Source organism: Otolemur garnettii, unplaced genomic scaffold (genome assembly GCF_000181295.1).
Source record: "Otolemur garnettii isolate 467f Iridium unplaced genomic scaffold, OtoGar3 scaffold00025, whole genome shotgun sequence".
NCBI lineage: Eukaryota > Metazoa > Chordata > Mammalia > Primates > Galagidae > Otolemur > Otolemur garnettii.
Genome location: NW_003852420.1, coordinates 12717522 through 12743724, shown reverse-complemented (window position 1 = coordinate 12743724; position 26203 = coordinate 12717522). Strand labels below are relative to the sequence as shown.

Here is a 26203-nt window from a genome sequence, read left to right as displayed (position 1 = left end):
ATGCACCACCACACCCAGCTAATTTTTCTATTTTTAGTAGAGACAGGCTTGCTTTGCTCAGGCTGGTCTTGAACTTCTGACCTCAAGTGGTCTTCTTTCTCCCTTGTTTCCCACAGTGCCAGGATTACAGGTGTGAGCCACTGCACCCAGCCCTGAATTTTTAATTGTACTTAATCATAATTAAATCAAACTTAAATAACCACATATAGCTACCTATTGGACATCATAGCTCTAATTTTTAAACATTTGCTTAATTGGCCAAGATAATCGTGGGGTGGAGGTGAAAATTTCTCTCCCATGTAAGGCCCATAGCTGTCCTCATCTGGCTCCAAGGGGTAAACAGAAACTGTGGGCTGTGGATACTCCCTGGCACATAGTGGTGCCCGCTGTACTGTGGGTGTTGTTCTGGGACACTGTTGAAAAGGTCAAATCTGAACCACCTGGAGGAGGTAAACTCTAATCTTTCCTATTAGGGGCAGATCTAGACTGCAGTCCCTAGATGAGGCAAAACCTGACAAATGCAATTTGAGGGGAAAGAGTTGTGGGAGCTGCAGAAGAAACAGCCTCCCTTCCTGTTCCAGTGGTCCATACAGCTTTCCTTGTTTTCCTCCAAAGCCACAAAAGAAGCCCACAGTATTGTCTGTTTTCTTCCACCCTTTCCAGCAGGGCAGAGTTTCTTCTCCCACACTCATGCCACAAGCACAGGCTCCTATCCAGACACACGCTGACAATTCCTCTCAGGGTCCCAGAACAGAACCTCTCTGCTGGGTCAGTGTGAGGTGGGACTAGGTTTTCCTTCTTGCCACCTGAAGGCACTGCACTTCTGGTACTCTGCACTTTTCAGGGCTCACAGAGGGTGTTCAAGAGAGATTCTCTCATGTACCCTGGGAGTCCTACAAGCTGAGATGCCTGTTATGAGGCCAGTGGTCCTCAAGCGACCCCTAAATCAGAGCAAGGACTTACTCAGCTCAGGCAGCTGAAGCCGAGCTTGGGGCCACCATGCTGAGGCAGGGGTAGACTTCTGGGCAATGCCCCCATGGGAAATTGGAAGAAGAGAGGGAATGCAGGCAAGCGGCAATCTAGGGACATAGTAAGTACAGTGAGGGTGGCTAGTGAACAAACTATCTACAACTTGAATGACAGGTTCTCTCGATCAAGTGAAAGGTTACTGAGGGTTGGGGACTCAAGCCAATCTGGGATGTCTGGCCATGTACCTTGAAGCAAAGTCTCACCTCTCTCAGCTTCAGCTTCTAATTTATAAAATGGAGCTGACCAATAAGCCCATCTAGTAAGGTTGTGGCAAGAGAAGGATGCTGTGCAGTTAGAAAGCTGTATTCATGCAGCACCCAGAGCAGTGACTGCCACAGTGTCATTTCTTGCACCCCTGCCACCCCACCCCTGTGGCTCATCTTGGAGGGGGAGCACCCCTGAATGTAGAGAGCAGCTAGGAAGTTTCCTGTCTCTGGCCACAGTCAGAGATGAATAGGAGTGTGAGCCTCTGCCAGTGACCTGGGACATCTGGGGCTGGGAATGTGGGTCTTTCTCTGAATTGGAAGGGCCACACTTGGCCTTCTGTCTATTCTCTCTGCCCTGGTTGCTTGGTGAATTATAGATGATGCCAGGCCCTGCCAATGTCCCCTTACAAGGAACTCACAGCTTCCAGACTCAGGACTCACTTCTTCCCCTTCATACCCCCATATTACTCACAAGCTCCCCTTCCAACTTTGCTTCCAATTGCCTGCCCAGACCCTGTCCCCGCCCCTCCTACTTTTCTCTATCTCTCTTTCTTTTCTGTTTTTCCTGTGGAGTCCAGTATCTTGCATTCACAGAAGACTACCCAGCTGGGGGGACTGCAGGGAATGTGTGTGTGTCAGTATCCATGCATGCACAAACCACAGTGACCACTCTCCAGCCTGTTCCTACTGCTCCACATGAAGTGCCCAGAGGCTGTCAGGACCCTCTCCATCCCTCCTCCCCTCCCCTCAGGCCCTGTTTGGGGGAAGTGGAATCAGCTCCACTCTTCTGGGCAGCTGGGGGCCCCTTAACAGTCTCTCAGCCCCCCTCCCTTTCTCCTCAGGCCCCATGCCCAGCCCCGAGGTTTGGAGAGCCTAGTAAGTGCCCTATCAACATGTTAATCAAATTACTTAGGAGCTAAAATTGACGCTGTTCATTAATTATACAAGATTATGCTAATTGTGCATGCAAATGCATGCAGGGGAACAGAAGGTGTTCAGGAGCATGGTGGGCCATTAGCATAGAGGATGGGGCGCGGGTGCATTGGCATGCTAATGTATGCGCCCTGGCTATTTTTAGTTCCCCAGCCCATCTGCACTGCAGCCACTTCTACCCGGTGGAGATCATGGTGGGGAGGCCAGGTCCAGGCTTGGCAGGTGGCTATGGCCCTGGGGACACTCTGTCTTGGTTGCTACCGCAGGCCACATAGGCCTGAACTGTCACAGCAACCTCCCCATTCCCTTCCATTCTCTAGCCTAGGCCCTTTGGTACCTGCTTCACCTTGGTGGCAAAATGACTGCTCCAAATGACATAGTCAGTAAGGTCCTCCCTGCAGACTCCCTGTCACTCACAGGGTCTACATCCTGCATGGTTTTATGCTGACCCCCAACCCTAGCCCGCGCTCAGTTTTATCAGGCAAGGGGCAAGGGGACCACTGATGCCACCTGCCCTACAGCCAAACTGTTAGTCCCTTTGCATGGACTGCCCTTGCCAACCACTTCCCTGGGAGGTCCTCCAAGACCCAGTGCCCAAGGTCAAGTGTGAGCTCTAGGAACCCTTCCATCTTTCCCAGGTGAAATAAGTGGCTGCTGCAGATGATCTTGGCAAATCCTTCTGCCCTGCCCTCCCACCACTCCGTCTTACTGAGTTTCTGTTTCCTGTTGGATTGTAATTTTCTTAAGATCTCCTTCACTTCTAGATCCCCAGTGCCTGACACATAGAAGGTATTTAATCAGTCTTTTAAAATGAGTGTATGGAATGAATGAGGGAATGAATAGTCCAGCCATTTGTATCCTCCTCTGTACCTGAGTGACAGTGAAAACCCTTGAGAGCTACTCAGCCCCAGAAGATGTTCTGTTTCTTCTGAGGCTCATAAGCTTAAAGGGAAGTCCTTTAGGATAATAATTAGTGAAGGATCCCACTCCCCCATTTCCCCATCCCAGGCTACAGTGCCAATTTGGGATTTGGAAACATCCAATTTCATTCTACCCTTTGCTCTCAATCTGCTTTCTTTCCCAAAATCTTCACAGAACACTCTGTTTTGAACACCCTGCCCCCACTCGTGTATCTCTTTTGAGCTCTGCACTGTCCAGTGTGATAGTCAAAAGCCACGTGTGACTGTTTAAATGTAAATTAATAAAAAAGAAATAAAATGTATTTTTTATTTTTATTTGTTTATTTTTGAGACGGAGTCTCACTACGTCACCCTCCGTAGAGGGCTCTGTCGTCACAGCTCACAGCAACCTCAAATTCTTGAGCTTAAGCAATTCTCTTGCCTCAGCCTCCCAAGTCGTTGGGACCACAGGCGCCCGCCAAACACCCAGCTACTTTTTTGTTGCAGTTGTCTTACTAGCCCAGGCTGGGTTTGAACCTTCAGTGGATATGGCTGGTGCCGTAACTACTGAGCTACAGGCACCAAGCCAAAAATTTGAAATTTAATTGCTCAGTCCCTCTAGCCACATTTCAGGTGTTCAGTAGCTATGCGTGGCTAGTGCATGTCATTCTGGAAAAGGTTGTCTTGGGCCACATTGTCATCTAGACCTGCGCTTCCTTGCCCTAGACAATCCCGTAGTTGAAAACTCACTTGGGCTCTTTCTCCCACTCTTTGAGTTACTAACAGCTTTCTCTTGGGGAGTGGGAACATAATTTCAGCCTAAAGTGTCTCACAGAGTTGCAAAGCCCATGAAAAACAGCTCTGTGACCTGAGGTTTCTTAGGATGGGATTCCTGGAAGCAGGAGATGGAGATTCTTGTGAAAGTGGTTTATTGGAAGCAGGTAGGGCTGAGAGGGCTTGGCAAGGAAGTGGTCTGGGCAGGAGTCTAGTGTCAGCCTGATCCCATGGGGTGGTCTGGGGTGTGAATGGCCCCAGGAGTTGGTCCTTTTTGTGACTTCAATCTGTCATTGGCTATAGGCTGTCAGTGCAGAGTATATGATCCTCTGGCTGAGGGTAATTCTCCAGTATTAGAGGCAACTGTGAGCCATTTAATAGCCAGCATGGCAGTTGGGGGATGGGAGAATCAGGCGGGTGTCAACCCACTGTACAAGATCTGAACATTGCCTTCCAAAGAGCCGCTCCATCCCGCTCTGCCCTATCCGGCTCTGCCCTCCACCACTTGAGGACCCAGAGATTAATAGTGGACTCGCATTCAGTTGCCTCCACATTTTATCTATAGAGTGTCCCTTTGAGAAAAGCACCGTGCTAGAGGACCTCTCCTTATGTAATAGTGTCGCCCCTGAGAGGTTGCGCATAAGTCAAATGTTTTCACTTGAACCATACATAACCCAGCATTTGCTTTTCTGGTGGGAAATACTCCATTGATAAGTAAGTTTCATTTAAATTTCATGTTGAGCTGCTTTTACAGGGAGGAATGAAAGGCATTTGTAGAAAAATAGGAGGGCTAGACTAAGTTCAGGACGTAGTAAGGTAGGTGTGCAGGTGAACTCCTCTTAGCTTTCATTAAAATCATAGGCATTAGAGTTGTGGTGTATAACTACCACACCTACCACTTTTTTTTTTTTTTTTTTAAGTGACAGTCTTACTTTGTCATCCTTGGTAGAATGCCATGGCCTCACAGCTCACAGCAACCTCCAGCTCTTGGGCTTAGGTGATTCTCTTGCCTCAGCCTCCCGAGTAGCTGGGACTACAGGTGCCTGCCACAATACCCGTCTATTTTTTGTTGCAGTTTGGCCAGGGCCGGGTTTGAACTCACCACCCTTGGTATATGAGGCCAGCGCCCTACTCACTGAGCCACATGCTCCACCAAATAACTACCACTCTTCAAATGCTTTATTAGCTGGGTGACCACTGTTCACAGCTCTTTATCTGGCCTTTTATTACACTTTTTATTACAAAGAATGTTGAATGCAGGCAGAATAGAGTAATGAACCTCCTATACCCACCATAAGTTTCAACAACTCTCAGTTCATGTTGTTCAACTGTTCTTTAATCCTGGAAATCTCAGGCTAAGAATGGCAGTCACAGCAATCAAAGGTGCAAAATTAGGAGCAAGGAGACCTGATTTCTCTTTTGCAACCCTGTCAAATTTGCAACCTTGAGGAAATGCCAATAAAATAGCTATCCTGGTCCCTGCACAGCCCGCCTCTCAGAGCTGCTTTTGAAGGAGGACCTGCCACACAGTCCTGCAGCACCAGCCTGGGTTGGACTCAGAGAGACTTTTCCAAGTCTCTTGTCTGCATCGGTGGGCCACGAAGACCCAAGTTCAAATCCTGGCTTTGAGATCTATGATGACTTTGTAGCTTATTTTTGCTTAACCTTGGTTTTCTCACCTGTAAAGTGTGAATGATTACAGACCTAAACCACCTGAGAGTTTTGAGAGGATTAAGCAAGATAATACCGAGTGAGGGACTCAGCAGAGTCCCAGGCACTTGCTAAGTGCTTGATAGATTAGTCCAAGTTCATCTTTTATCTTTTTCATTAGTCACCTCCCTGTGGCATTTTATTTGTAACTCGTGTTGTATTTATGGCATTTTCTTCCAGTAATTCCAATGGCAGCTCCTGGGACTTGTCCTTTCCCTTACAGCCCATTCTGTGAGGTCCACATGAGGAGCCCTGTGGCCACCAGTGGGAGTGATATTGGTCCTACAGTGCTCACTCTCCATGGCAGTCCTCAGGTCAGCCTTGGCCTTGTTCCCCCCACCTGAGGCTCATCCTTTCCAGCTCCACAGGTCCAGGGGAGGAGAGGGGATGGCTGCTCAGAACACACCCCGGCTCATCCAGGCTTTGGAGGGGAAGGTAGCTGTTTGGTGGTGAGCGGGGCTCTGCAGCCCCTCAACAAAGCACACCTCCTGTCCTACCTCAGGTCCCTGTAGAATGTCCCAGACCCAGAACCTTGTCCTCCCTTACTCAGACCCTGTCTAGGCTCTTTGCTTTCAAGGACAGCACAGTCCCTCAGTTCCCTTGTCCACATGTATATTTGTGTTCCTCCAGTTCCCCAGCCCAGCAGGTCCCCTGACTCTCCCCCAGTCCTTACCTGCCCCCCAGCTCTCACACACACATCTGGCCTCTGCACAGACATGGCTTGGGGGACCTGCTGCCCCTCTTTATTCTTTCGTAACTCCTTTCTCATTCTTCCCCAGCTATTCACGTAGAATAAAATGTCACCCTATGGGTGTCATCCTATAGAGAAGTCTCCTGTGCTATCCTCACATTTGTCCTGGGGAGGAGAGAGAGGACCAAGGGACCCACAGCCCACTTCAAGGGGTAGGGAAGGCGGTCACTCTAGGGATAAGGGAGAGACTTGGGGCACTACTCCTGGTCTCCCCAGAATGCAGTGGAGATCCTCGAACTCCATGTCTAGCTTAAAAGGCAGGAGCCTTTGGGGGCCAGTCACTTTTCCCAAATGAAAATGTCAAAACTATGAGTCTCATACAAATTGTTACTGAGCATGTGTCAAAGTTTTCTTTCTTTCTTTGCTTCTTTTCCTTTCTTTCTTTCTTTTTTTTTTTTGAGATATAGTATCACTTTGTCACCCAGGGTAGAGGGCCGTGGCATCATAGCTCACAGCAATCTCAAACTCTTGGGCTCAAGTGGTCCTCTGTCTCAGTTTTTTATTTTTAGTAGAGACAGGGTCTCACTCTTGCTCAGGCTGATCTCAAATTGGAGAGTTTAAGCAATCCACCTGCCTTAGCTTCCCAGAGTGATAGGATTACAGGCATGAGCCACCGCATTACCCAGCCAAACTTTTCTACAACTTATTGATAAAGAAACCAGTGGTGAGAAAGCTAGTTCAAAAAAGACTTATGAGAAACTGATAGACATATACATATGGGGGAGAAGAAGCAGGGCAGTATATGAAGAATACTAGAATAAGATTGCCAAGCTAGATAGAAAGCTGATTAATGCCACAGGACAATAAAATCATAGTCCTTAGAGTAAATTTCTCTGCTTAACAGAGATTATTTACTTCTTCTGACAAATACCATTTGCATCTTATCAGTTTTCTGCAAATCACCACCTAACTTTACAGTCTGTGCCTCAATCAATAGTAAATATGAGTCAAAGTTATTTTCCCTTAGACAGTCAGATGTCTCTTATGTGGCTTTGTTAACATAATACTCGATAGCAGCCTTGTCTAATATAAATATAGTGTAAGCCACAGACGTTAAATTTTTGAGTAGACACATTTTTAAAAACAAGAAGACATTGGTAAACTTACTTTTGATAATATATTTTATTTAACACAGCCTATCTAAAATATTGTCATTTCACCATAATAAATATAAAAGATTGCTAATGAATTCTTTTAAATTCTTTTTTTCTAACTAAGTCCTTGAAATCCACTGTGCATTACTTTTTGACCTTTTGATTAAGATCAAGTGAAATCTGATGTGTGTATGACATTTGCAGGACATCGAAAATTTGGACTAGCCACATGCTAAGGGTTCAGTGCAGAGCCAGGGGCTACCATACTAGATAGCAAAGCTCTAAACTGGTGTCTCAAACATTAGGATTCATCGGAATCACCTACAGGGGTTATGAACATGCAGACGTCTTCCCTCTCCCCCAGGAATTTCTGATTCAAGAGGTCTGAGATGAGAGCTGAGATTCTGCATTTCTAGGAAGTTTCCAGGTGATGCTAATACTGCTGGTATGGGCGCTATATTTGAAAATCACTGTTCCAGCATGACTTGGAAGGAACTCCTAGTGGTCCTGTTGCCTTGTTTCCAAGTTGCAGATCATTTTCTTCACACTCCTCAGGCTGGCAGGGTGGCCAGCAGTAGCCGCAGTTTCCCTGAAGGACATACCCACTGTCTTGGCCTCAGACTGGGAGGCTGCAGGCTCTCAGACTGGGAGCAGCTTGTGGACGACCCGCTGGAAGAGGCTGAGGTTTCAGCACTGATGGCATCCACCACCCTGTGCTAGCTCTCTGAGCCCCAGAGGGAAGGGGGAAAGGGACTGACCCTCAGCACCTCGTGATGGGCCCAGGCCTTGTGCTGAGTGCTTCTTACTCATCCAGAAAAGTCTGCATGGATGAAGGTGCTGGCAGGGCTCCCAAGAACAGATGGTCCTTGAAGCTTAGAGTGGCTAGAAAAGGCTGGACAGACCGAGTGGTAAATTGGTGTTGATCCCAAGCACAAATGGGACCTATACTAGAAAGGGACAGCGTGAGGAGACCTGCTGACCAATGGCTTGAGGAAGGGCCAGTGAGGGACTAGGACCCTGCTGGGAAACAGCAGCCTTAGGAGTGGGAAGTAAAGGATGTCACAGGGGCAGGACTGGCAGCCGTCGATGGCTACTCTGGTTCACAGATACAGAAGGATTTATCTACCCTAGGTCACATCTTGGCCCCATCTCAGAGATCCTTCCCCTTGATTCACGCGGGTTTGGGAGTGGGGTTTGGTACAGTGGCAGGGCACATGTGTGATGTACGGGAAGAGTGTGTCATCTTTTGGGGTACTCCCATGCTTGTTGCATTATCAGTAGTATCCAAGTTAGCATTAATCCTCTTCAGGACAGGGACTATGTCCCATCCTTGTGTTTTTCCCTCCTTTCAGAACATGATAAAGGACTGAGCCCATGAGTAGTGAATTTAAATGAACTGGTTTGCACTGTGTATGATTAGGGCATCTATACTCTATGTCAGGTATGAGTGTAGGACATGTGTGAGGTGACTACTGTGGCTGTAAGGGCATTTACATCATGGAGTGTCATAAGGGGTGTAGAGAGTGACTACTATGGCATAAATGTGTCTAGACTATTTGGGTATATACTATTTGGGAGCATTGGAAGTGTTTGCACCTTGGGATGACCTACAGGGTCCTATGATGTCTACACTTTGGTGACTACATAAGCTGTCTGCACTGCAGGTATCCCTTGGGGGAAAATGGAGAGTGTACACTGTGGGTGTGCACTGTTGGGATCCCATGAGGTATATGCACCTTGGATTGCTCTATAGGGGTGTACCAAGGTCTACACTATGTAAAAGGACTTCCGGGTGGCGTCCACTGTGGATGGAAATGTGCACTGATCTAATGACTTTATGGAAAGGAAAATAAAGGGAGTGGCCATTGGGTGGGGGAATATGACAAGTGCAGAGGGGTCAGCAGTGTGAACAGAGGTAGGGTCACAGGGGACCCACATCTCCAGGAAAGTGAGCGCCACTAGCTCCCAATGAGGGGCCATCCCCTTTGGCACACCTCTGTCCAGAGCTGGTGCTCACTCCTCCCTGCCTTTGGAGACCTTCTTTTTAAGGACAAGATCTTCAGGGCCTGTAACAAAGCTACCTTTGAATGTAAATTTCGTGTTTACAGACTTTGGAGGCAACTCTGGGGAATTAAATGAATATTCAAATTTGGGGTATATAAACAGCACATAAGTAACTATACAGTAGTTAAAGGTCCACCCTGTGGTGTTGGACCCTTACATACTATTTACATTAGCACATACATAGTATAGTATAAATCCCTCCCAAATGGGTGGAGGTAAAATGAGGAAGCTAACCAGAGGAACTCAGACAATGGCCCAGGAGGTTGTGCCACATGTCACCCAGGAGCCACGGCAGATTTTAGCTCTGTGCTCTACAGTTTGGTGGTTTTTGTTTGTTTGTTTGTTGTGTGTATATATATGTACATGTATATATATATACATGTATATATATATCTTTTTTTTTTTTTAGAGACACAGTCTCACTTTGTTGCCCTCAGTAGAGCGCTGTGGCATCACAGCTCACAGCAACCTCCAGCTCTTAGGCTTAGGTGATTCTCTTGCCTCAGCCTCCTGAGTAGCTGGGACTACAAGCACCCACCACAACACCCAGCTATTTTTTTGTTGTAGTTTGGCCAGGGCTGGGTTCGAACCAGCCACCCTCAGTATATGGGGCCAACGCCCTACTCACTGAGCCACAGGCACCACCCATATATTTTGGGCTTTTTTTGAGATAGAATCTCACTCTGTTGCCCTGCATATAGTGCCATGGTGTTATCATAGCTCATTGCAATCTCAATCTCTTGGGCTCAGGTGATCCTCTTGCCTCAGCCTCCCCAGTTACATGATGCCTGGCTAGTTCTTTCTTTCTTTCTTTTCTTTCTTTCTTTTTTTTTGACACAGTCTCACTCTGTTGCCCTGGGTATAGTGCCATGGCAGGATAGCTCACAGCAACCTCAAACTCCTGGGCTCGAGCAACCCTCTGGCCTCAGTCCCCCAAGTAGCAGCTACTGGGTGTAGTAGTTTCGAAAAGCCCGGCTAGTTTTTCTATTTTTAGTAGAGATAGGGGTCTTGCCCTTGCTCAGGCTGGTTTCAAACTCCTGAGCTCAAGGGATCCTCCCACCTTAGCCTCCTAGAGTGCTAAGACTACAGTCGTGAGCCACCTAGCCTGGCCTGCACTCTAGATGGGTTTGTAAAGGGCATCTCTCTGGATGCTCACAGAGTCCTATAGAAGCGAAGGCAGGTAGCTATTGATCATATCTGAGCTTACCAAGAGTACAATAGCCGTCCATGGTTACTGGTAGGGGCAGACCCCACCCTCTCAGCCAGCTGCCTGGAAGGATTGGAGGACCAAATGCTCATGTGTTTTTACAGACAGCATCTTCATCAATGCACATACTGTGCTTTTTTCCAATTACTATATGTGAAAAAGAAGACACTCACTATGTGTCTATACCACGAGTCTGACAGATGCACCATGTGTATATGGCAGGCATGTGCTCTGTGTGATTAAGCTTTTGCTATATTTATAATGCATACAGAAAGTACAGGGGGCATTTGCTGGGGGCATCCTGGGGGGGGAGCTGCTATATGGCATAGCTATATAGTATTTGCAAATGACTATATTTAGAAAATCATATAGAAAACCTAAAATACACCGTGTAGGATGGGCGTACATTGCGCATGGTGGGTACAGATTAGTATACCATATGTGTAATGCATATAGGCTTATGTGGATTACACATTGTATAAGCTTCTGTGACGATTATACCTGCAGTGTGCATAATGGCTATATTTTATGAGTAATAGTGCCTAAGGCATATACATTGTTTATAATGGATATACTGTTTATAATGAGTGTACATGCAGTGTGTGATAAGTTTGCATTGGGTAAGTATGAGTACCTGCTGTGTGTGGAATATACACAGTATATGTGATAGGGGTGCAGTATGTTGGGTATAATTTATGAGTAGTAGATACATATAGTATATATAGTGGACATACTCTTATAATGGATAAATATACCTTGTGTGGGTGTAATAAACATACACTTTGTGAGATAAATAAGCACTGTGATCTGTGCATGGCATGTAAGGGGCTGGTTCTGTGTAATGAAGCAGGCATTGTGATGGGTCTGTTTGGTGTGTATCAGGTATCCTGTGTATATGCAGCTGGTGATGGGAATATGGGGTTTGCGCCCGTGTGTGAGCAGGCAGAGGGAAGTCACTATACCAGAAAGGGGCATGGCAGGGAGCAGTTAGATGTTCATCTGTTTCCAGAAGCCCCAGACCCCTGAGTCCACTGACCACACTGTTTCAGATTCTTCCTCAAGTTCTTCCTCAAATGCAACCAGAACTGCCTGAAGAATGCAGGGAATCCCCGAGATATGCGGCGCTTCCAGGTGGGTCTGGAGAAGGGGTTCCTCCCTGCAAACTCACCCTTTCCTGATAGTGGAGTGGGGGAAAGGCTGTGATCTTGCCACCCTAGGGAAGGCCCCCAGAGCAGATCTCTGCCCAGCCCAGTGCCTCCAGGCCTGGTGCCTGCTGGGGGTGGGGCAGCTCTATCTCAACTTATGCTGGCTGCCAAGGGAGGCTTCATTAGAGTCCCACTTAAGAAGATGCTAATTGTGACATTTTTACATGATTAACGACCCAGGCAATTTGCATAGCGTGAAGCAGAGAGCAGCTGCCCTTAGCACATCCCCAACCTGCACACCCCTCCCAGTGCAGGGGGTTGGGAGAAGAAGGCAGCTCCAGTTCCTCCCAGGAACAGGGCAGGGGCTCCTGCCCATGGTTTTCACAGTACTCACTTGCCTAAGACCCCATTCCTTCCTTGGGGCCCTGTGGATATAGCCTAGAATTTCTATGTTTGCAAAAACAGTAGCCACTCTTTGCCCAGGGAGCCAGAGTTTTTTCAGGGATATTTGGAGAGCTGTTGTAGGGGGACAATCAGTTCATTTAGGGTGTCACATGATCCTGCTGGCCCCCTTCCACCAGCTAAGCCCCTAGGATTGAGCCCACCAGTGACCCTAAATTCCAGCATCCAGCTACAGGTCTCAAGCTGTAGCTTCCCCACACATTCCCCTCCCGGGAAGCTCCAGAAGCCTCCAGCCAGGCTGGCTCCGCTCTTCCCGCAGGTGGTGGTGTCCACGACGGTGAGTGTGGATGGACACGTGCTGGCCGTGTCTGACAACATGTTTGTGCACAACAACTCCAAGCATGGCCGCAGGGCGCGCCGTCTGGATCCCTCTGAAGGTCAGGACCCACACCCGCGCCGTGAGTCCAGCCAGTCCCCAGCCCTCACCTTGGCGTGGTCCCTGACTTGGGTCCTCTCCTACCCCCCAGCTGCCACCCCCTGCATCAAGGCCATCAGCCCCGGGGAGGGCTGGACCACGGGCGGCGCCACCGTCATTGTCATCGGGGACAACTTCTTCGACGGGTTGCAGGTCGTGTTTGGAAACGTGCTTGTGTGGAGTGAGGTGGGCCAGCACCCCGCCAGTCTCCCTCGGGTTCTCGGGGCCCTCCCCTCGCCCGGATGGGACCTGCAGGCCTCCCCTCTCCCCTCGCAGTTAATCACGCCCCACGCCATCCGGGTGCAGACGCCCCCACGGCACATCCCCGGGGTGGTGGAAGTGACCCTCTCCTACAAGTCCAAGCAATTTTGCAAAGGAGCCCCCGGCCGCTTTGTCTACACAGGTAAGCAGTCACGTGGGGGAGGGGAGGTCTAAACTCCTCCTAGGAAGCCCCGCCCAACGCAGCAATTTGGGTTTTCGGAGTTAGCAGGTCTGCGGTGTGGCCACGCCCCCAGGCGGTCGTTCTGCACGCCAGACATGTGACTGGCCTTAGATTTCCCTCTCTGGCCTCTGTCTGCTCAGTCCCTTTCTGGGCTCCGAGTCCCCACCCTCCCCAACATTCCCTCTCTGCCTCGGACTTTCTGACCAAAGTGTCTCCCTTCCCCTGGTCTAGAACCTCTCCAAGGGAAAGTTTACATCAATGATGCTTCCAAATGGGCTGGCTCCTCCCCAGATCTTTCCTGATCTCTTGTTCCCCCAAGCCACCCCAGGCTTCCCTCCCAGGCACACGCACATACACACACACACACAGTGCACCAGGGAGAGCGATTAACACAACACAAGTGGAGAGGCAGCATGGAATCCCCCGTCCCGGCTCTACACGACCACTGGTGGGAGAGTCTTCACGTCTATCCTCCTGCCCCGGCCCCACTCACTTCTCCTCACCCACTCCCCACCCCTATCAGGCCCTTCTCTGGACACTCGATAGAGACCCTACTTATCCCCAGGGGCGCCCAGTCTAATGGGGAAAGGCTGAGCAGAGACTGTGGGGTGGGTGCAGTCGCAAGGTGGAGAGGTTGACTGTCAACCAAAACCTCGAGTAGGGAGTGTTGGCTGAACTGGGCTAAACTGAAACCGGAGGGAGGAATAGGGAGGTAGACACGGAGAAGGAAAGGCAGTCGCAGGAGAAGGACAAGTGCAAAGACCCAGAAGTGCTTTTTGCTTTGCGGCTGGGGTGGGGACGGGACTGGGGTGGGATGGGGTGGGGTAGAGTAACCAAGGGACATTCACTAAGTCAAAAAATTAGAGGGGTGGGCATGGTGGCTCACGCCTGTAATCCCTTTCTTTGGGAGGCTGAGGTGGGTGGATTGCCTGAGCTCCAAGTTCTAGGCTCAGAGTTTGAGACCAGCCTGAGACAGAGGGAGACCCCTGTCTCTTAATAAAAACAAACAAAAAAAAGGCGTTGTGGTGAGCGCTACTAGGGAGGCTGAGGTCAAAGGATCTCTTGAGCTCAAGAGTTTGAGGTTTCTGTGAGCTGTGACTCCACAGCACTCCACCCAGGGTCACAAAGTGAGAGTCTGTCTCAAAAAAGGAAAAAAAAAAAAAAGGCTTGGTGCCTGTAGCTCAATGACTAGGGCGCAAACTACATATACTGGTGCTAGTGGGTTCGAACCTAGCCCAGGCCTGCCAAACAACAATGGCAACTACAACTAAAAAATAGCCTGGCGTTGTGACAGGCGCCTGTAATCCCAGCTACTTGGGAGGCTGAAACAAGAGAATTGCGTAAGCCCAAAAGTTTGAGGTTGCTGTGACCTGTGATGCTACAGCACTCCAGAGGGCAACATAGTGAGACTCTGTCTCCAAAAAAAAAAAAAGAGAGAAGTGACGAAGGTAGGACTTTGAGATCGGTGATTTAGGTCGAGGGAGGAGGAGGACAGCTGGGGGATGAAGGAGGGCATAGGAAGCCGGGTGAGAAGACTGCTGGAGAGCGCCTAGAGAGCCCGGGTTGTGGGCCAGGCCCTTCCCTGCAGTGCATTCACACCTTCAACCGTCAGACGCTTCTAAGTCCACCTGGGATGTGTTTCTTTTTTATAATAAACTCCTGATATGACCCAACTGCAAACAGAAAACTCTCCCGCGAGTCTGGTCCCTAGGAATGTAGAAACTGGGATGTGCATAGTATTTCCCTTTTTTCTAATCACAAATGAGATCGTACAGAGCATGAGTTAATGCCAAGAGTCTGGCACAGAGCCTGGCTCAGTAAATATTTGTCGAACGAACTAAGGAGCTGAGGAAAATTCCCCAACCTCGCTGACCCGTGTGCCCGGACTTTTCCGGGGCACTTGGCTGGGCTTGGTGGAGAGGGTCTGCAGGGAGACTCCTGGACTTGCCGTTTGACTCCTTTTTGCGCCCTGTATCCCTCTCTGGGAGGGGACGTCCTCCAAACGCTTTCCCTTTCCCCAGCCCTGAACGAGCCCACCATTGACTACGGGTTCCAGAGACTACAGAAAGTCATTCCCAGACACCCTGGAGACCCCGAGAGGCTGCCCAAGGTACTCAGAGGGGTGGGGCGGGGACGAGGTGTCCTGTGGGCCAGGGAGTGAGGAGGGGCTTCCTAGGGCTCCTTGGCCACCCCCAGGGGCTGCCCCTCCGTCCCGCTGTCTCTTCCCCTGCCCCCAGGAAGTGCTGCTGAAGCGGGCGGCCGACTTGGCGGAGGCGCTGTACGGAGTGCCCAGCAGTAACCAGGTATGGCGCCTCGGCTCGCCTCCTAGCGCCGCCGGGCCAGGGGCTCTCCCCCACCCGGTGCCTGCGGCTGCCCCGGCCGTGCCCTGCTCTTGTCTTCGCAGGAGCTCCTCCTGAAACGCGCGGCGGACGTGGCCGAGGCTCTGTACAGCGCCCCCCGCGCGCCCGCGCCGCTCGGACCCCTGGCCCCGAGCCATCCGCACCCGGCCGTCGTGGGCATCAACGCCTTCAGCAGTCCGCTGGCCATCGCCGTCGGGGACGCCACACCAGGACCCGAGCCGGGTGCGTCCGCCGCCCCTCCCTGCAGGCCCCTAGACTGCCCCTTCCCTTCCAGCGCTGCTCCCCTGACGGCCGCTCTCTCTCAGGCTACGCGCGCAGCTGCAGCAGCGCGTCTCCCCGCGGGTTCGCGCCCAGCCCCGGCTCGCAGCAGAGCAGCTACGGCAGTGGCCTCGGAGCTGGCATTGGCGGCTACGGCGCGCCAGGCGTGGCCGGCCTTGGTGTGCCTGGGTCCCCTAGCTTCCTCAATGGTTCCACGGCCACCTCGCCTTTCGCCAGTGAGTGTCTCCCGCCAGCGAGGGGAGGGACTGGGACCCGGGGAGCAGAACAGGGCTCAGCCCTACCCCCTTAGCCCATCCTGGGGGTACAGCGCCAGTCCCATAGGGGTCTGCAGTGGATTAACCCTCGGGAGTAAGTCTGGCCCTCTGTGTGTGGCCTCTTCTTGACCCTGCACCTCGACCCTACCCCTCGGTGGCACATTCCGGGGTCCTGCGGCCAGAGTACTTCTAGTACTTTAGCTCTCCTTGTTGACGCCAGCTGTACACATTGCTCCTAGCTGTCCAGTCCTCCTGTAATGGGGTTGCTGGGGGGATGTCTGGTGGTAACCTGGTAGACCTTTCCACCTTATTCCGGGACTTCGGGAGGAGGCTGGCGCCCCCTGCCGGAAATCTGAGGAAACTCAGGGCTCCTGAGAAGCCGGCTTCCAGTGGGCCCCACTCCCTCACCAAGACTAAGAGGCCAGGTGGGTGGTGGGAGGGTGTGACTGCCTGCGACAATATCTCGCACAACAAGTGAATTCCATGTGGTTAGACAAAGCTAGATTCAGAGTTTGAGTGTCCAAATCAGAAGCTGCCTGACATTCAGCAAGTTACTTCTTCCAACTTCAGCTTCTCAGTAAGATAGGATCAATTCCACTCCCTGCCTAAGATTGTTCTAGATCTGAATGTGCCTCTATGCATAAAGAGCCAGAAAGAATTAGGAAAGAGTGCATGATTTCGCAGTCCTAGCTCTGAATGTGGGTTCCAACCTTTCATCTGGCGTTTTGGGGTAGAGCAGCTCAGAGCTAGGTGGGCAATGTCTGGGTGTCATGGGTGAGTGACACAGAACTGTTTTATGTGTGACCAGTTTACACTATCCTCAAATCTCTTCCAGCACAAAGCCTCAGATCAGCATGTTTATGACTCTTTTTAGCCTAGCATTTCTTAGACATTTATAAAACACCTATTGAGTGCAAAGCTCCGAGCTTGGTAGATAACTCCGCCTCCACTCACCTGCAAGAACTTTGACCTCAGTCAGAGAGAGGGTGTCCCTAAATTCCCTGGGGACTGGCTCGGCGCCTGTGGCTCAAGCGGCTAAGGCGCCAGCCACATACACCTAAGGTGGCAGGTTCGAATCCCCAGTCCGGGCCCACCAAACAACAATGACGGCTGCAACCAAAAAAAAAATGGCCGGGCATTGTGGCGGGCGCCTGTGGTCCCAGCTACTTGGGAGGCTGAGGCAGGAGACTCGCCTGAGCCTAGGAGTTGGAGGTTGCTATGAGCTGTGATGCCATAGCACTCTACCCAGGGGGACAGCTTGAGGCTCTGTCTCAAAAAAAAAAAAAAATTCCCCGGGGACTCTGCTGAGCTGGAGAAAGGGTGAAGGTTGCAGAGAAGGAACTGGCAGTGGCTTTGCCTGCAGTTCCCTCACCTCCCCTCTGCCCTGTGTTCACCATTACTGAAGTCTACACTATCTGGCCACCTGTCTAGCTTTCCTTGCCAGGAACCTGTGTCTTGGATGCTGTTCTTTGTGGCTACAGGCTTGAGCCTAGCACTCTCATCTTGGCCTGGGCTCAACTTCTGGGACAGAGGCCCCATAAGCCAGAGTCTACATAGGCCATGGCCCTCTGGTGTCCTTCTGAAGGCCTCTCTCTCTCCTGGCTGTTTACTCAGGCGAGTCTTCACCTGCTCCTCTTTCCCCCTCAGTTCTGAGATGGCACACTCACAACATCTCTTTGGGTGCTGCTTGCATTTGAAACTTTTCCCCTAGGCCAGCACTAGTGGGGACTGGAACATCAGCCCCTCTCCCCACCACACACATAGTGCAGTCATCAGTGGAGGAACACTGCCCCAGTGTGCAGAAGCCAGCCCACCTGGGGTCTCCCTATTCTGCAAGAATATCAAGATTTCCAGAGCTTCTTAAATCCTACTTCCAGAGTCAGCTGGGGACACCTTGGACTTCCCCCAGGGTCAGTCCTATGTAATGTGGCTATGAGCCCTGGCTCTGAGAGATATGGTAGTCTTCTGACATTAGTCTCAAGCCCTCCGTGGGGTGCCCCATCTAGCAGTAAGCATTTAAAGGAAACTTTTGGAAGAGGGACAGCTATTGACGTCATCATTGTATCAAAGAGGGGTGCTGTTATGTGAGAGCCAGTCATCTCAAGATGTCACTTTCTTCTATGAAGCCCCAGCCCAACCCTATTACCTGCTGCTTAGACAACACTCAAATCATAGCCTTGCTGGGCCTTCCAATAGTTAAGCAGGAACTGGGTTCAGATGAAGTAGAAAGGCAGGATCTAGAGATGCCTGGGCAGGAGCGGGGGCTGCAAGAAGAAGGGGCAGGTAAAGCCTGCGTACAGGAAAACTTGCTATTCCCAAGAGAGTATGCCACACCTCTGGGTGGCTGCAGAGTTAGAGAACAGGAAGATTTGAGGATGTAGATATCTGTACATTTCTTTAAAATTGACCAACCAGAAAAAGGAGATATAGGAATTCTCCAGGCCCAGGCTGGAGATGACAAGGAAGCTGGAAGGAAGCAGTGCCCGGGATGGAGGTGGGGGTGGCAGGGACCTGACTGAACATTGAGGATGTTGCTAAGGAGAGCACGTTTGTGAGGAAGGTAGGACGCTTGCATGAGCTGTGGTCCTGGACAGACAGGCCTTAATACTGAAGCCTGTTTAAGTCCCTGGAGTTCATCCCTGACTACTTGCCTCAGCTCTTCTGTGACCACTGCACTTTGACACTTTTGGCACCCCAGTACCCCAATCTTTGATACCTTGGCACCCCAGAGCCCTTAAACCCTTCTTAGCGTCTCACAGTCCTGGGGGGTTTCAACAGGAATCCTAACCTATTATAACTCTTACTCATCTCATCTTTGGGGGCACCTCCACTGTCTGGTTTCTTTGAATGTTCTGGTTTTGTTTGCATTTTTACCTAGTGTGGCCCTGGAGATGTCCAGCCCTAAGAAAAGGGTCTCCAAAACCCTCCAGAAACCCCCTAGGAAGCCAGGCGGGCCCAGGACCCTCACAATTCCCAGTGAGGTCTAAGCCTGGGGCAGCAGCCCATGTGGGGCCCACTGCCCATGCTGGGGCCCCAGCCAAGATGCTCACTCTGGTGCTGTCTCCCTGTTGTGTCTCCCATCACCTTCCCTACTGCCCCTGCCCCTCCCTGCCCCGCCCCGGAGTCATGCCCTCTAGTCCCCCGCTGGCGGCTGCCTCCTCCATGTCCCTTCCCGCCGCTGCCCCCACCACCAGCGTCTTCTCCTTCTCGCCTGTCAACATGATCTCTGCCGTCAAACAGAGGAGCGCCTTCGCCCCCGTGCTGCGCCCACCCAGCTCCCCGCCCCAGGCCTGCCCCAGAGCCCATGCGGAGGGGCTTCCAGGTGAGAAATCCACCCTGCCTTGCTGTGGCCCTGGGAAGGGCCTTGGCAAAGCAGCTGGGCTAGAGAGGCCTGCTCCTCCCCAACTCCCTAGTGACCAGCTCTTCCTGGAGGGAGGCAAGCAGGAAGTTCTGCCTAAGTCCAGGGAGGCCCATCTGGATCCCCCACTTCCCTGGGCCTCATAGCCTGGGGTGGTCACCACCCTGGATATTCTCAGATGACCACCTAGCAAAGGGGAAGAGACTCAAATCCCATTGGGGGAAGGGCTGGACACCACCCAATGTCCCCACACATCTAGTTAAGCCCAGAGCAAAGACCCAACTCTTAGAGCGAGAGGAAGCCAAGCCTATGGGGGCCACATGCCTGTGCCCTATGTCTCCCTGTGTCCACCAGAGGGTAGCACACACCACCATGAGAGACTGTGACACTCACTGAATAGAAGAGGACTGACAGATAAGCCTTAGCCCAGCCTCCCTGTCCCCATTTTACAGATCAGGAATTGAGACCAAGTCACCCCTCTGGCATCTCATTAATGAAATGGATGTTCTCTCACTTTATGGCAGGACCTTTAGCCAGCAGAATTTTTCATATCCAAGAGCTCATTAGAAGCTCACAAGCAGACAGTGGGAGCACTAATTGTGGGGAAGCAGGAGGCCACAGGATGTGGGCAGGTCAGGTCTCAACTGACGTGTGGTTGGGGCAGGGCTGAAAAAGGGTGTCTTTCCCAAGAAGCTGACAGGTGTTTCTGTGCCTGGCTAGGGTGATGTCTCTATAGGAACCCCTAGGACTCAATACAGAGTTTAGCACCTAGCTCAGTGCCTGACACTTAGTAGGTCAGGACACTTAATAACAGAATTATTGTGTGAATAAATGGGTCAGAAGGGCACCCTTCAAACCCAGTGGCAGAGGCTGCAGTGCAGCTGACTGGGTGCCGGGCTGAAAGACACTGGTTAGAGCCAGGTTAGAGCATGTCTTACAGGGCATTGTCCAGGATAGTAATGGGTCATTGGGAAAGAATCAGTGTTCAAATTAGGTAAGTGGTCTGGAGAATTTATCAGAGCCTTTAATGTACTAGAGTGCACTGTCAATTTTCTAGGCAACAGAAAATGCAAATTTATTTAGCACAAAATATATTTTGCAGTGTGTATTAAGATTTGCTTCTGGGGAATGCCCTCGAGGTGGCGTAAGAGACACTCTCATAGTGTCCTCAGCCTGCTGTGGAGGTGGGAGGTGGCAGGCCTTGACGCTAGCCTTAGCGCTCCAGAGTCCCTAAACACTTCTTAGCATCTCACAATCCTAGGGGTTTTCAACAGGAATCCTAACCTAACTGGGCACTGGGTTGAAAGAGGCTGGTTAGAGCCAGGTGCCCAGTGCCCAGTGCTGTGGGGGCTGGTCTGGCTGAGGTGCCTGTCACAAGAGCAAGGCCAGTGATTTGAGCCCCAGAGTCATCTCTAGATCCAAGGCAGGACAGGTGGGATGGCCTCCATGCTGAGGCAGGGAACGGGCTGTGAACAGTGCCTTGTAGGGCCTCTGTGCTCCAGAGTCCCTATATGAGAGAGTCCCTGGACAATGGAAGAAGAGTAGGGAAGCACTGGGGCTGGGGGGACAAATAAGGGTGACAAATGTACACAGTAGCCAGACAGCCTGGGAGAATTGCCCCTACTGGGTGTAGACAGAGGAATCTGACACAGTCCAGTGATTCCTTAGCACTATGCTTGTGCCCTGCTCTGAAGATAGAAGTGGCCCTGTCCCACTGGGATCTGCTGCTCTGGATAGCACCAGCATGCCCATGATGAGGGTTCAAGTAAACAAATTTTGTGCCAGGGAAGGTGGGCAGATAAGAGGCTGGTCGGTGAACCATCCTGAGGGTGGGCCATCATCGGAGAGCTTGCCCAAACAGGGATTGAAGAATAAGTAGAGCTTTGTAGTGGGGAAGAAAAGCTCTAGATAGGGACCTTGGGATGAAGGTGTGTGGGTAGGGACGGGAGGAATGTTAGAGCCCATATTCAAAATGCTCAAAACAGCTCATACAAATATACATCAAAGGTTTATTTGAGTTGTTATTAGGGAGCTAACAGGATGACAGCCGCGTAAAGGAGAATGTGACAGGCTGAAATAATATCACTCAATGTAAACTACATCTAAGGGCAGTAAATCTGCAGCCTCCCTTTGGGGATTATCTTTTCTACCAATTGGAAGTCGTCTGTCATGTATCAACCTCCAAGTTAACATCCAATTTAACAAAGCCTGGGCCCTAACCAACAAGTCAAACAAGTCACGTCCCCCGAATATCATGACTCCTAATATAGTGGACTTATTAGATAATGTTCTAGGGCAGTATTTTTCAAACTTTTTTTATCTCACAGCACACTTGAACCTATAGTTAAACTTCCACAGCACACTTAAATTATGTTGATAAAAAAAAAAAGAATATACTTAACTGTGCTTTGAATGTCTTTTGAAAATTATTTAATTAATGATATTTAAAATTTTTCAAGGCATATCAGTTGAAAATTACTGCTCTAGGGTGACTTTGAAAGGATTCAGGGTCCTTTTTTGCCTGATTTCCAAATTTTGGGTAGTTTTTCTTAAGTGTATCTGGAGCTTGGAGTGTGAAGGGGATGGGGAGCACGGGGGCCACTGGTTTCCCCTGCCAGCAAAGGGAACTGTGGGAGGGGGTCAGGCAGGGGCAGGAGTGGTGAAGTGATGAATTTTGTAGATGTGGGTGGCAGGCTGCTACAGCTATTACAAATCAGTGCTCCTGGTGACTGGCCGCCTTCCTTCCCTGCCCGGATTCTTGGCCATCTGCTTCCTCAACCTGAGACAGGCCCTCCAAAAGCCACAGGCCCAGGGAAGAGGAACCCAAAGTCATCTCTCTGAGGAAAGCTAGGGAATAAAGGCTTGGGCTGTACTTACCCCTTATTAGAGTGCTCCCCCCAGGCCAGGGCTAGAGGTGACTGACTGCCTTCAGGCAGTGCTAGATGCCCTGCCTGCTGTCCCCAGACCAGAGAGGGACAGGCAGGTAAGGTCCCCAGGCAACACATGGCTTATGGCTCCCTTCTCCTTAACTACCACAGACCAGCCTTTTGAGGATTCTGACAAGTTCCACTCTCCAGCCCGGGGGCTCCAGGGCCTGGCATACTCCTAATTACGGTAGGTGTCTGGCTGGGTCTTGCCTCTTCCTCCTGGCCCTAAAAGGAGCCCTCTCTCTAGAAGGCCTCAGTAGGGATAAGGAACTGGGGTCTGGGTCTCCCTCCCCAGAGCCTGTCTAGACAGCTGTCAGAGGCACATAGCTCACCCTCATGGCCTCAGCTGACCAGGTAGAGAAAAGTGGATTCCTGCCCTCTTGCAGCCAGCCTTCCTCCAGGACCTTCTTTCCCTCTCTCTCCCTACCAGGTCTGTGGGTATTGTCCCCACAGAGCCTGGACTGGAGGTGCCTCTGGGATTCACAACCACGCCCTGGATGGCAGCACAGACAGATGCAGGGCCAGGGCTACGGGCAGACCTCAATCCCCAGGCTGCATGGGGAGAGGCCTTCATCCTCCTGCTCAAGCCTCCTGGACCAACTCCACAGGCTCCTCTTGCCTCCCTTCCTTTGGGCTGCTTGGAAGCCCCAGCACTGTGCAAATGCTCTTGGTAGGGGGCGTCCCAGGGAGGTGCTGGGATGCCGTGCCTCACTTGCTGGGTCTTAGTCCCTCTGAAAGAGATGGATCTTGTGCAGACCGGGGATGTCCAGTGAGGGGAGCATGGGATGGGGACCGTGGGAAAGAAGACAGCTCAGGGAGAAGTGACCTGGAAAGGTCCTGTTTGCATCTGACCCATCTCAGCTGGCCCAGCATCCCATCTTCTCTCCAGCAGAAAGGGCGGTGCCGGAAGTCTCAGGAGCCCTACCCAGGCTCCCATTGAGCCCCCAACAGCCAACTGGACCCTGTGGCTGTCCCCGCTTCCTTTGAGAACTGCACACTCATGCTTGCAACATCATGCCTCTCTGTGGGGGCTTTGGGCATGGGAGGCAGAACAGGGGATACCAGGTTCCCAGAATTTGGGGTCTATCCCTAACAGATGTCTCATGGACTCTGGCCCCAGACACGTACTAACTCTGGCTGGTCCCATGGAATGGCCCAACTGCTTCCCAGGTGGCCTCACACTCTGCTCTGCTAAGTTTGGAGAAAACAATAAACCAGATGCAGGTGGCTACCTGGCCTCTCTTGCCTCCTTGATGTGGGTTTGCTTTATTCAGCGGTTCAGCAGCTATCCTGGGGCCCTTGGAAACCAGGCCCTTGGACAGCCTTCTTGTACCTTGGGCTTTTTTAACAGCCCCATAGTCCAACTAAGTAAGTGTTCCCTGCTCTATGGCTGCTCGTGGGTACATGGAGGAGAGGAGCAGACTAGCAGGCCTGAGGACCCAAAACGTGGGCTCTGGGTCAGGGGCACAGGCCACGGAGGATGCAGATTCCCAGCTGTCAGGTCAGGGCCAAAGTGGGGATTGTCAGGACATTGCTGGGAGCCAGGGCAGAGCAAACCAAATGCCACCAGATACATAGAAGCTCAAAGTGAGGATCAGTCCATAACAGAGGCTGCAGGGCTGCCTGTCTGAGCCACATCCCAACCCCACCCATCACCCATAGGCTCAGGCTCCTACTTTCCCACAGGCCTGAGATTGAGAGGAGGAGTGGTAAAGAAGCAAGACCCCTAGGCCCCTTCTCTCATCTACCCACCCTGCTAGGATGAATCCCATTGTTCCCCTGAGACATGTCTCCTAGACAAAGGTCTAGCTGTCTGACCCTGAAACCACCATTCAGACCCACTATACAGTGAGCCCCATGTGCAGCCCCAAGCCTCAGCCTTTCCTCTTTCTCCCCCTTGCCTCTGGATACCCTGCCCTTCCCAGCCCATGCACCCATGCCCTGAAGCCTTTAGACAAGCACACTGGCCAAGGTACAGGGCCTGATCCTGTCTTTCAGAGGCCTCCACTTCTTTCCCTGGTGTCTTTGGCCAGTCCCTGGGATTTATATCACCTGGGGCTTACAGGTCATCCTGCCTTACTCTTAGGTACACCTGGCCTCCCCTTAGTTCCTGCTTGCAGTTCATGTTATAGAGCACCAAGCCTGCCTGTTGTGCTCTGAGGAGCTGTACTGCCCAGGCCTTCCCAAGCCAAGTCCCTGCAGAGCTATAATCTGCACTGGACATGGGCAGTCACTGGGCAGTGGTTACACTCTAGCTCCTTGGCTGGGTCAAGTGCCATGGTCAATATAAGTGAGACATGCCATCTGATCCCAACGATCCCACACCTCTGCTCAACAACTGCCCTCTCCCTCTTCTATAGCAGACATTCCTAATAAATTAGTGTTTGCTAAATACTGATTGTATCTAAATTGTGTCTCCCCAAATTCATATGTTGAAACCCTAACATCCCATGTGACTGTGTTGGAGATAAGGCCTTGAAAGAGGTGATTAAGTTTGAATGAGGTGATCCAGTAGAAGCTGATCTACTAGAACTGGTGTATAACAACAGTAAAAGCCAGATATGATGGTACCCGCCTGTAGTCCCAGCTACTTGGGAGGGCAAAGCAAGAGGATCACTTGAGCCCTGGAGTTTGAGACTAGCCTGGGCAACATAGCGAGACTCCGTGTCTAAAAATAAATAAATAGATAAGTGAAAGTTTCAAAAAGAAGAGAGACACCAGATCTCTTTCCTCACTGTGTAAGAAGAACATAGCAAGAAGGCAGCTGTCTGCAAGCCAGGAAGAGAGCCCTCACCAGGAAGCAAATCAACTGGCACCTTGACCTAGGACTTCCAGCCTCCAGGACTGTGAAAAAATAAATTTCTGTGATTTAAGCTACCCAGTCTATGGGATTTTGTTATGGTAGCCCAAGATGACTAGTACAATATTCTTTCCTACATGTCTTAGTTTTAAGTCACTCAGAAGTAGAACCCGAGATAGGTTGGTTTCTTGCCAGAGGGACAGTGCCAAACACATCTCAGAGTTTTCCCACCCAGGGGGCAAAGGATGTAGGACATTGATCCTCCAGTCTTCATCTATCACTGGCTGAGGGCTGCTTCCAACCCTCTGGTACTTCTGGCCTGTCCCTCCTACCTGCAAAAAGACAAAACCCCCCAACTTGACTTTTGTTATAGAATATTGTAAGCAAATACTGAAATGTTAAATCCAAGGGGATATGGATAGGGCACCAACAGCTTCTGTTATGCTACAGAACCACCAGGATTACAGATTTTCAAGCCACTAGTCAGAGTTGTCATTTGAGAAAAACTATTAACCAAGTCTGGTAAATTTCACAACAGGCCTTTTTGTAGCCAGTATATCAGTGAGGAGTGAGTGTCACAGGTCAATACGAGACCTGCCTGCTGGTAAACTTGGGTCTGTAGCACCTCTAACAAAGCAAGTGGGGTATGTTCTGGGTTTCCTAGAAAGAACTCCTCTCTAGACTTCTTGCATTATTTAGCCAAAAGAGGTTCCAATCTCAATAACTCCAGCAATCCTGAGTTGAGGGTAACATTTAGCCAAGTGGCAGGTGCTTGGTCTTGATCTTACATAAATCTGTAGTGGAGGCCCACTGCCCTATAAATGCTATCAGATAACTAGGTCAGAGTTGAGTTACAGTCCTGAGGCCTTGTACGCAAGACAGAATTGATTGTTTTGGGCACTGATCCTGCGGGTGCTGTGCATCTTAACCTTAGTAATGGAAATCCTAATCTTGGCTCTAATGCCTATGTGAATGTGGTTAGGGTGGCATCATTCACCTGCAATGGAAGCTGGTTTAGTTTGGGTTCCCCCAGGAGACCTTGAGACAGGAGTTGATTTCAAATGGTTTATTTAGGAGGCAATCCCAGGCATTGG

At 50.7% G+C, this 26203-nt stretch overlaps 1 protein-coding gene across 2 annotated transcripts in view; it reads left to right on the top strand.

The window, feature by feature from the left end:
* The window catches only part of EBF4 (early B cell factor 4), a 52696-nt gene extending 29129 nt beyond the window's left edge, over positions 1–23567 (top strand). Inside the window, exons 7-17 of one of the 2 annotated variants that reach the window (XR_002772921.1) lie at positions 11717–11798; positions 12534–12651; positions 12742–12875; positions 12966–13092; positions 15153–15241; positions 15369–15434; positions 15536–15713; positions 15797–15985; positions 19265–19346; positions 22421–22496; positions 22740–23567. Coding sequence is in view for 1 of the 2 variants with exons in the window: in XM_003788067.1 (XP_003788115.1) it covers positions 11717–11798; positions 12534–12651; positions 12742–12875; positions 12966–13092; positions 15153–15241; positions 15369–15434; positions 15536–15713; positions 15797–15985; positions 19149–19346; positions 22421–22491 (1252 nt within the window). In the remaining variant the exon portion in view is untranslated. Of the gene's footprint in view, positions 1–11716; positions 11799–12533; positions 12652–12741; positions 12876–12965; positions 13093–15152; positions 15242–15368; positions 15435–15535; positions 15714–15796; positions 15986–19148; positions 19347–22420; positions 22497–22739 lie in introns of both variants that reach the window. The other variant, XM_003788067.1, reaches the window with a different exon arrangement.
* The last annotated feature ends 2636 nt before the right edge of the window (positions 23568–26203 follow it).